At 52.4% G+C, this 10,000-nt stretch overlaps 1 protein-coding gene across 1 annotated transcript in view; it reads right to left on the minus strand.

Moving 5' to 3' along the window:
• The window catches only part of LOC310824576 (tau-tubulin kinase 1-like), a gene marked incomplete at both ends in the record, with an annotated part of 18,674 nt that overhangs the window by 1,892 nt on the left and 6,782 nt on the right, over positions 1 to 10,000 (minus strand). The window contains 3 exons of the mRNA XM_083697840.1: positions 1 to 849; positions 1,078 to 1,915; positions 7,821 to 8,108. The exon at positions 1 to 849 is cut by the window's left edge and continues 4 nt beyond it. Coding sequence (XP_083553966.1) covers positions 1 to 849; positions 1,078 to 1,915; positions 7,821 to 8,108 — 1,975 coding nt within the window. The remainder of the gene's footprint in view (positions 850 to 1,077; positions 1,916 to 7,820; positions 8,109 to 10,000) is intronic.

Below are 10,000 nucleotides of genomic sequence, written 5' to 3' on the forward strand. Positions count from 1 at the left end.
TGCCGATGGCGACAGCGGCCCTGGAGGCTCCGGCTCCTGGCAGGCTGAGAGGGGAGGGGCCGGCGCCCGCCGACCGCCCCGAGGGCCTCCTGACGGGCGTGACGGGCCGTGGGATCCTGCTACGCCACTCCGTACCAATGGCCGCCCCCCCCGGCCGGCCCCCCCTCCGGGCCAGGGCCGGGTCCGAGGCGTGCGTGTCCTCCTCCGACCCGGTGGTGGAGAGGGTCTCGGAGGGGCAGCGGCAGCGCCGCTCGTCCCCGTCCCCGGAGGACAGCGAGGAGGAGGTCCCCGAGGTTAGCCTCCGCCTCCTCACCCAGCGGCCCTGCTGCCGCTGCACCACCAGCCGGGCCAGGTCCAGCTGCCGGGCCCGCCCCCTCAGCGCCCGGGCCCGGCCCGACAGGGAGGCCGAGCGCTCCGAGCCCTCCGTGTCCTCCTCCGACACCAGGACTGGGATGCGGCTCCGGGCCAGAGTTGGGGGGGGGGGTGGTTCTGGTTCTGGGTGGTTCTCCTGCTGCAGCTGGGCCGGACCTCCGTCTGATGCCGGCTCCTGTCCGGGGAGGTCCAGGTCCATGTCCTCAGGGAGGGTTCTGAGTTCTATGTGTTCTGGAACAGGGGGCATGGCCTCAGGGAGGGGGGTGGCCTCAGAGAGGGTTGCGTGTTCTACAACGGGGGGCGTGGTCTCAGGGAGGGGTGTGGCCTCAGGGAGGGTTTTGTGTTCTAGAACTAGAACAGGGGGCGTGGCCTCAGGGAGGGCCAGCGGAGGGGGAGGGGCTTCAGGTCCGGAGGGCCGGTCCTGGTTCTCTGGAGGCTCCTCCTCCTTCTGCTGTACTGACTGGACACACAGCTCTGCTGGAGGATGGAAAACCATGATTATCATAACACACTTAATATACTTAATACACTTAATACACATTATTATCATAATACACTTAATACACATTATTATTGTAATACACATAATACACAAGACATCAAACATTAAAAACATTAAAAACAAATGAGGAGCACTTCATAACCTACAGAGAAGAAGAACATCTGTATGAAACATGCTGAATATGAGACTCTGGGATTGGTCACCTTGTCTGACGCCTCCTATTGGTTCCTGGGTTTCACCTCCTGCTGTGGCCTCCTGGGTAATCGCTATGAGGGCCCGTTCCCGTTCCCGCTCCCGTTGGCTCTCCCGGAGCGCCTGGGTGGCGTTGGAGGACATCATGATGTTGAGGTGGGACGTCTCAGCGATGTGGATGAAGGTCCGCTCCACCTTGGTGAAGGGGGGGGAGGCAGGGGCCAGGGGGGGGGCGGGGGCCAGGGGGGGCGTGGGGCCGGGGGGGGCGGGGGCCTGGGGGGAGGAGGAGGGGAGACCCCCGGGCAGGGAGGGGTCTGGCTGGCCTGCCTCCCCCAGCCAAGGCCTCTCGTTCCTGGGTGTGAGGGCGGAGGCAGACGGGGTCCCCAGCTCTCCCTCCAGCCCCCCCCCAGGGTCCCCGGCACAGGGGGACTTGCGTGTGTCTCCTGGGGAGAACAGAACCAGGGTCTTGGACCCGTCCTCCAGGTCTGGGTCAGCGTCAGCGGCCGAGGCCGGGCCCCTGGTCTCCCTCGGGTCCTCCTCGGCCATCAGGGTGGAGGGCGCCCCCTCCTGGCTGGCCTGGCTGTTGGACTCGCTTTTGGTGACGTCGTCATCCCGTGGGCCCTGGGGCTCGGGGGGGGCGGGGTCCTGGGGGGCCGGGGCCGAGGAGAGGGGCCGGCGCTGGGGGAGAGTCCCTGTCAGCATCACAGACAGGAAGTCGGCCCTCTTGGTCTGGAGCTGGAGCTGGGGCAGGAAGTGATGTAGCAGGTCGTCGCCCCCCCCCGCCTGTGCCTTGGTGCGGTAGTCTGGGGGGGGCAGCGATGGGCCGCTCTGCTCTGTCGGGGACATCACCTGGGGGGGACACACAGAAACAAACATGTCACCTGGGAAGGGGGAGGGGGGGGCACAGAACCAATCATGTCAATTGGGGGGGGGGGGGGGGGCACAGAAACAAGCATGTCACCTGGGGGGGGGGGGGGGGGGGGGGGGGTCACAGAACCAAACTTGTCACCTGGGGGGGGGGGGTGCACAGAACCAAACATGTCACCTGGGGGGGGGGGGCACAGAACCAAACATGTGACGATCATCCACTAAGCCTACTCAGGTTGTTGATCATCCACTAAGCCTACTCAGGTTGTTGATCATCCACTAAGCCTACTCAGGTTGTTGATCATCCACTAAGCCTACTCAGGTTGTTGATCATCCACTAAGCCTACTCAGGTTGTTGATCATCCACTAAGCCTACTCAGGTTGTTGATCATCCACTAAGCCTACTCAGGTTGTTCACACTCTCCTCTTAATAATCCATCGTCCATCTGATGGAGGGCTTGATTAGCTCCATAAATTCACATTGAGAAAGAAAAGTACTCATAAATAAATAAACATTTTGTGTTGATCCTGAGAGAAAGACCCCATGTGGCGGAACCCAACGGGGGTGATGGGGTCAGGGGTCAAGGGTCAGGGTCATGGCCCGAATATGATGGATGGACGCTTCACCCTGTGATGCACGCGGAAAACAGGCGAAAATAACTGGTCCTTCTACTGCAACATAACGGTTGTTTTGTTTTGAACTAGAGAGAGAGAGAGAGAGAGAGAGAGAGAGAGAGAGAGGGAGGGAGAGAGAAAGAAGGGGAGAGAGACAGAGAGAAGGGGAGAGGGATAGAGAGACAGAGAGAGAGAGAGAGAGAGAAGGGGAGAGAGAGAGAGAGAGACAGAGAGAGAGAGAAGGGGAGAGAGAGAGAGGGTGAGAGAGAGACAGAGAAAGAGAGAGAAGGGGAGAGAGAAAGAGAGAGAGAGAGAGAGAGCGAGAGAGAGAGGGTGAGAGAGAGAGAGAGGGAGAGAGAGAGAGAGAGGGAGAGGGTGAGATCTGTCACCTAACGTTCACACTTTCACCAACAAAGAAAAACAAAATGGACGTTATTTGTTTCCCCCCAAATCCTTTAATATTGTTTTGGTTTGGTTGTACACAAGCTTTTCAAGATTGTCTAGATTACATATTCTGTAGGTATCAATAGAAAAGGCACAAAAATGCATCGCAGACTTATTCCTTTGGCAGCACGCAGTCCAACACCATGTGATCTTCAAGTGTTTCCCTTCAGAAATATTTCGACTCACAGCTCCTCTATACAGGAACCAGCTAGCTCGCATGCTAGGCTAATATACATCAATGGAAAAGGGGATAGTTATTGAGTTTGTATGTATATATGTACATAGGTATTGTTGATTTACAAAAAGGTTTAAAATACATGCTTTTACCTGTAAATATTACAAGCAGACTGTACAAGAGTGTTGTGATCCAGACACAGAAAGGCTGACGTGACATTGGATGGTTCTGCGAGGCTCACGGACCATCAACTGCCCTCTCATCTCTAATGTATCTTCTACCGTCTCGCTTCTACAGTCCTACTATCTCGCGAGCTATCTCGTTGCTTCGACAGATGACCGGTGATAAAGATTTGGACAGTTTGACACGAGGGTCCGTGACATGTATGTGTTTTAGTGTGTGTGTGTGTGTGTGTGTGTGTGTGTGTGTGTGTGTGTGTGTGTGTGTGAATGGACTAGCGTGTTAATCTCTACATGGATGTGTGTGTTAGTGTGTGTGTGTGTGTTTGTGTGAATGGACTGGCGTGTTAATCTCTACATGGATGCGTGTGTGTGTGTGTGTGTGTGTGTGTGTGTGTGTGTGTGTGTGTGTGTGTGTGTGTGTGTGTGTGTGTGTGTGTGTGTGTGAGTGAATGGACTGGCGTGTTAATCTCTACATCTCTGGACAGGAGATCTGGGACATGCTGAGGATTGAGGATTTGTTCATATCAGTTCAAGACTTTTTTGAGTTGCTAATATTTCATAATTTGATCACAATGGACTCGAATCACTCAATGTAAGATGATGAATCAAACGTACGCATGTGCACACACACACACACGCACGCACGCACGCACGCACGCACACACGCACACACACACACACACACACACCCACAATCCTATATTCCTATATCACATTTAACTATTGAGAATAAGCTGAAAACTCAACCCAGCTTCGCTGCAGCTTGAAACACACATTTGATCCGTGAGTGTCCCCTACTCGTAGTGCTAATATCATAATATTATACAAAAGTCACCGAAAATGACTCTACATTTACACACCATGGGTGTCCCTTCCTACAGGTCATGCAGAGAGTGTTGTATGAAAACAGTCTGTTTGTACAACATCATAACTTTCACTGCAAATCAATTTCAAAAATGGATACTATTCTCACGGGAAAGCAGAGTGGCAACCCTACGTCCTGTTTCCTTTGATATATATACGGCAAAATGTGTTTTATTGACAGCATAAAATACATAAATACATATATTTTTGATATGTGCGCAAAACTGAGCGAGTGAGTAGACAGCAGGTCTTAACACCCCACACCTAAACACTAGCTAGCTAGCTTCCCTCCAGACCGCCGCAGACACCACCGGGCAGAGACCACCGGGCAGAGACCACCGGGCAGAGAGAGGACGTATGGTAACAAAGGCTCCGCTGCCACATTCAGAGACACGCGTCCTTGGTAGTCGTGCTGTTACAGTGAGGGAACGCTTGAACTTCAAGCGCGGCAAAAACAATACATGCTGCATAGTCTGATGAGAGAGAGAGAGAGACAGACAGGGACAGAGAGAGAGAAATAGAGAGAGAGAGAGAGAGACAGAGAGAGAGAGACAGGGACAGAGAGAGAGAGAGAGAGAGACAGACAGGGACAGAGAGAGAGACAGAGAGAGACACAGACAGGGACAGAGAGAGAGAGAGAGACAGAGAGAGAGAGAGAGAGAGAGAGACAGAGAGAGACAGAGAGAGAGACAGATAAGGAACCTAAAGGATAACAGGAACCAAAGCTTCATAGTGTGGTTAGAGTATTAGAGTAGCTCTTCCTCGCCGCTACAGAAGCTTCCCCGTTGCCAAGCCAACATGAGAAGGCTGCTGTGATGCTGTGTGGTTAGAACTAACCCTAACCCTAACCCTAACCCTAACCCTAACCCTAACCCTAACCCAACTTCCCCGTTGGGAAGCCAACATAAGAAGGCTGCTGTGACGATGCTGTGTGGTTAGAACAAGGACACGACTGTGCCGAACAGCTAAGGGAGCTAGCTATCTACCGTGATTAGCAAGCTGAAGGTTGTGAGTTCGATCCCCGCTTGGGGCAAGCTGCTGTACCCAGGCTGTCCGCTACATCTCTGTACAGAACAATGGTTTCAGCAAGACGTACGACCACCCAGTACGTCTTTATAACGTCACCGCTGGAAAGTTACAGCAACGTTTATAAGCGACGTTGGATGAACGCTGGTGCAACAACACCGGAGCATTACAGCGCTGCGTCCAGCTGGCGTAGACGTAGCCGTAGCCATGGAAACGACTGTGTGTGTTGTGGCGGACGTCAAGTATTCCGAGGTGCAACATCGACACAACACACACAGTCGTTTCCATGGCTACAGCTACGTCTACGATGCATCGCCACCAGCTACGACACAGCTGGACGTGGAGAGACAGAAGTGATAGAATCCTCTCCTCTTTCTTTCTCTTCCACCTGTTTCTCTCCAGTGACGGCGTGACCTGTCCATCCCAGGCACCCCCAGAGATGACATTATTTTATTGCGTTTCACGTCTTTTTGCATCGATCCTCCAGCAGGGCAGCGCCAGCGAGCGCTCCGCCCGTTAGAAGTCCTTTTAGAAAGTGCCACAGTGAGGTCCAGTTCTCAAAGGAGGAGGAGACGGCAGACTAACTCCACACACACTCACAGGACGTCTGTGCTGCAGCAGAACAGTAGAACAGGCTGTCTCCTCTAGCAAGCATTCATCTACACACTACAGACACTGAGGTGGTTTATGGGGGTGCTAGTATGAGACACTGAGGTGGTTTATGGGGGTACTAGTATGTATACCCTATCCCTTAACCCTAACTCTAACCAATCGTAACCCTAACAAACCCTAAACCCCATCCCTTACACGTAACCTTATTAACCTTAATCTCTTACACGTAACCGCATTTTAACCAATTTCTGAAAGTCAACCTTAGTATGCTGTGTAGGCGTGTCCCCCTGTGTGAGGGCTCTGTGTGTGTGTGTGTGTGTGTGTGTGTGTGTGGATTTCTACAGTGTGTTTTCAATTATATATTTTTTTACACACAATAAAATCAATCAATCAATCGTTATATGGAACTAGAACTGTAACTGTGTTGAACGCTGAACTGTGTTTGATCCACACACACGCCTGACATCATAGCTCCCCTCCACCTCCACCTCCACATTCACCAGGGGAGGCTGACGGAGGTAGAAATCGGAGGACGGCGGAGGCTCGTGGTAATGCATGGTATCAATCATCCTCATTCCGTTCCATGCATTACAATGAGGCCCGTCCTCTGATTTCTACCTCCACCAGCCTCCCCTGGTCCACACACACACAGCAGGGTTGAGATGTGAGCAGCGACCTCTCCGGCCTCTAGAGGGCGCTGTGGGCACGGAGAGGAAATCACAGGACGCAACAAACACAGAAATAAGAGTCTCTACGTCCTTTAACGTACAGTACAGCCCACATGACCCGTGATCCACGCCCCTCCCCCAAGCCTTCAGCAGACACATATCGTCCAATCAGACGGCCATCCCTCCAGCCTTCAGCAGACACACATCGTCCAATCAGACGGCCATCCCTCCAGCCGTCCAATCACAATTCCAGTGAAACGTCTGACAGCAGTCCCAGCTCTGAGGGTCCTCTTCTGAGACAGAGAGAGAGAGGAGGAGGAGGAGGAGGAGGAAGAGGAGGAAGAGGAGGGGGAGACCCGCCATGTTGCTGTGGTTGTGTATCTTTTCCTGGTGCGTGCGTTTTCAGGGAGCAGCTTTTTATAGTTTCTTGTTGTTGTTGATGTTGATGTTGTTATTGTTGATGTTGATGTTGTTGTTGATGTTGTTGATGTTGATGTTGTTGTTTATTGTGTGAAAAATAGTTTGGAGCATTTTTCCTCCTCTTATTTACTGAATTTAAAGTTAGTCATGTGACAAGTGTGTGTGTGTTTATGCACATGTATGTGTCTGTAATGTACATACATATAAATACATGGGTGTGTGTATCCTGTCTGTCTGTGTCTGTGTGTGTGTGTGTGTGTGTGTGTGCATGCGTGTACACGTGCATCTATATGTGTGTGTGTATCCTGCCTGTGTGTGTGTGTGTGTGTATCCTGCCTGTGTATGTGTGTGTGTGTGTGTGTGTGTGTGTGTGTGTGTGTGTGCATGCGTGTACACATGCGTCTATGTGTGTGTGTGTATCCTGTCTGTGTGTGTGTGTGTTTGTCTGTGTGTGTGTGTGTGTGTGTGTGTGTGTGTGTGTGTGCATGCGTGTACACATGCGTCTATGTGTGTGTGTGTATCCTGTCTCTGTGTGTGTGTGTGTGTGTGTGTGTGTGTGTATCCTGTGTGTGTGTGTGTGTGTGTGTGTATCCTGTGTGTGTGTGTGTGTGTGTGTGTGTGTGTGTATCCTGTGTGTGTGTATCCTGTGTGTGTATGTGTGTGTATGTGTGTGTGTGTGTGTGTGTGTATGTGTGTATCCTGTGTGTGTGTGTGTATGTGTGTGTGTGTATGTGTATGTGTGTGTGTGTGTGTGTGTGTGTGTGTGTGTGTATCCTGTGTGTGTGTGTGTATGTGTGTATCCTGTGTGTGTGTGTATGTATGTGTGTGTGTGTGTGTGTGTGTGTGTGTGTGTCTCAGCTGTTCTTGTTCATCAGCTTGGCCAGCATGTGTTGTATTTGGGTGCGTGAGGCGGTCAGACGACTGCGGGGGCTCCCGGGGCTCTGCAGGGGGGCGTGGCGTCGCCGCGACGATGTGGTCAGGTGGGCGGGGCTGCTTTCTGCCGAACGGCTGCGCTGGATGAAGGCGGGGCCTCCGAGGGGGGCAGGGCCTCCGGGGGGGGCGGGGCCGTGGTGGGGGTACTGCTCTGTCTCCAGAGTGGACGAGGAGAAGACGTAGGAGGCCAGCCGACGCAGCTGATTGGGCCTCGGGTGGTGCCTGTCATCCTCCAGCTGCAGAACAGACCAATCAGAGAACAGGAGAGGCGGGGTTAGAATGGAAGGGGGCGGGAACATCAGGTTATATTTACTTCATGAATTTTATTTTCCTGCTAAATAAGTCCCGACACTTCAAGATGGCTTCCTATTCCTCATCTCCTTCTCTTCTGCTCTCCATCCCTGATGATGACAGGAGGAGATAGGGGAGAGAGTAGCTAGTAGCTAGTAGCTAGCGCTCTCATCTATCCACCTCCTTTCAGGTCAGAGGATAGGAGACAAGGAGAGGAGACGAGGAGAGGAGATGAGGAGAGGAGACAAGGAGAGGAAGCCTTAGGAGTGTTGGAATGTCTCCTCTCCTTTCTAGGGAGGGAGGCAGAGGTCAGAGCTACTGAGTAGGTAACTTAGCAGCTAGCTTAGCTTAGCATAGCTTATCAGAAACTCCACAGAGTTACACAGTAGAGAGTGACCCCCAGTAAGGAGGAGTGGTGTCTGGGACTAGGCACCCCTCTATGGCATAGTAAAGGGACACTGCAAACATTCCTCAACAATGCAGATATTAAAAAACACACAAGCCACCTACACAGGCACTGCACATGTTACTACTGTAGAGCTAGTCTGCACACACACACACACACACACACACACACACACACACACACACACACACACACACACACACACACACACACACACACACACAGAGCCAGGAGAGCATCACCACCTCCTCCTCAGACCTGAGTTAGTCACTACGTCACGGTGGGTGGAGATGCAGGGGAACAAGCAAACAACACCAAAACACACACACACACATACACACACACACACCACGACGGAGGAGAGAGGGAGGAGAGAGGGAGGAGAGGGGGAGGAGAGAGGTAGATGGCTCAACAACAAGAAAGAAAGAAGAAGAAGAGAAGAAGTTCGGAAGGTAAAAAAACAGTGAATAAGGAGACTATCCTAGGCTGTTGCTTACCCCAAACACCACTTTACATCTTCTCTTCCTGTTCCCACGGCAACCTGGCTGTCTCTCCTCGGGGGGTGGGGGGTGGGGGGTGGGGGGTGGGGGGTGGGAGGGGTGAGGGGGGTGAGGGACGTACGGTACTTTTAGGCCATGTGGACGAAGAGGTCGCAGAACGAAAGGAAATATGGAGATCCTTGATGGTTTGAACGAGAGGGGGGGGGGGGGGGGGGGAGAGGGAGGGAGGGAGGGAGGGAAGGGAGGGAAGGAGGGAGGGAGGAGGGAGGGACGGCGTTGGACGGAGGTCTGAGGACATCGTAGGGAGGTGAACCTCAGTGTCAGAACGGCCAGCGAGGTCGTGAGGTCGTAGGTCGTAGGTTACCACGCCGTTCTTCGTATGTTCGGAACACAGGACGGAGGTGGCTAACATGTGACTGGCGCGGTGGGATACTATTGGTCAAAATCTCTGGAGCTGTCGTTGTTTTGTTTGTTGTTGTTGTTGTCCTCAAAGACAGGGAGATAAACAGGAAGGGACTCAAGCGCCTTCTAACTGCTGGTTTTAAAGTACTTTTCAAGTATATTTCTCATCAGTCCACTATAAGTATGGTCCCAAGATTCATTATGTGGTTCATACAAGCCTCACTGACATCCTACAGCTCTAGATAAGGTGATATTCACTTCCTGGTCGAGGGAGATGATGGCGAGGCAGGTTTGAAAGAAAACACATCAACGCTAGACTGATGGGAAATACACTCTGTGATTACTGAGTAAATCCTGTTGAGTCATTTTCTATGTGGACACCAGGGGAGGCTGGTGGAGGTAGAAATCGGAGGATGGGCTCATTGTAATGCATGGAACGGAATCAGGAATGGTATCAAATACAGAAGCTAACTGACCGTGTAAAAGCTAACTTATCTTCTGTATTAATAGCTGATGATGGACACGACCG

The sequence above is a fragment of the Argentina silus genome (assembly GCF_951799395.1).
Source record: "Argentina silus genome assembly, contig: scaffold_105, whole genome shotgun sequence".
Classification (NCBI taxonomy): domain Eukaryota; kingdom Metazoa; phylum Chordata; class Actinopteri; order Argentiniformes; family Argentinidae; genus Argentina; species Argentina silus.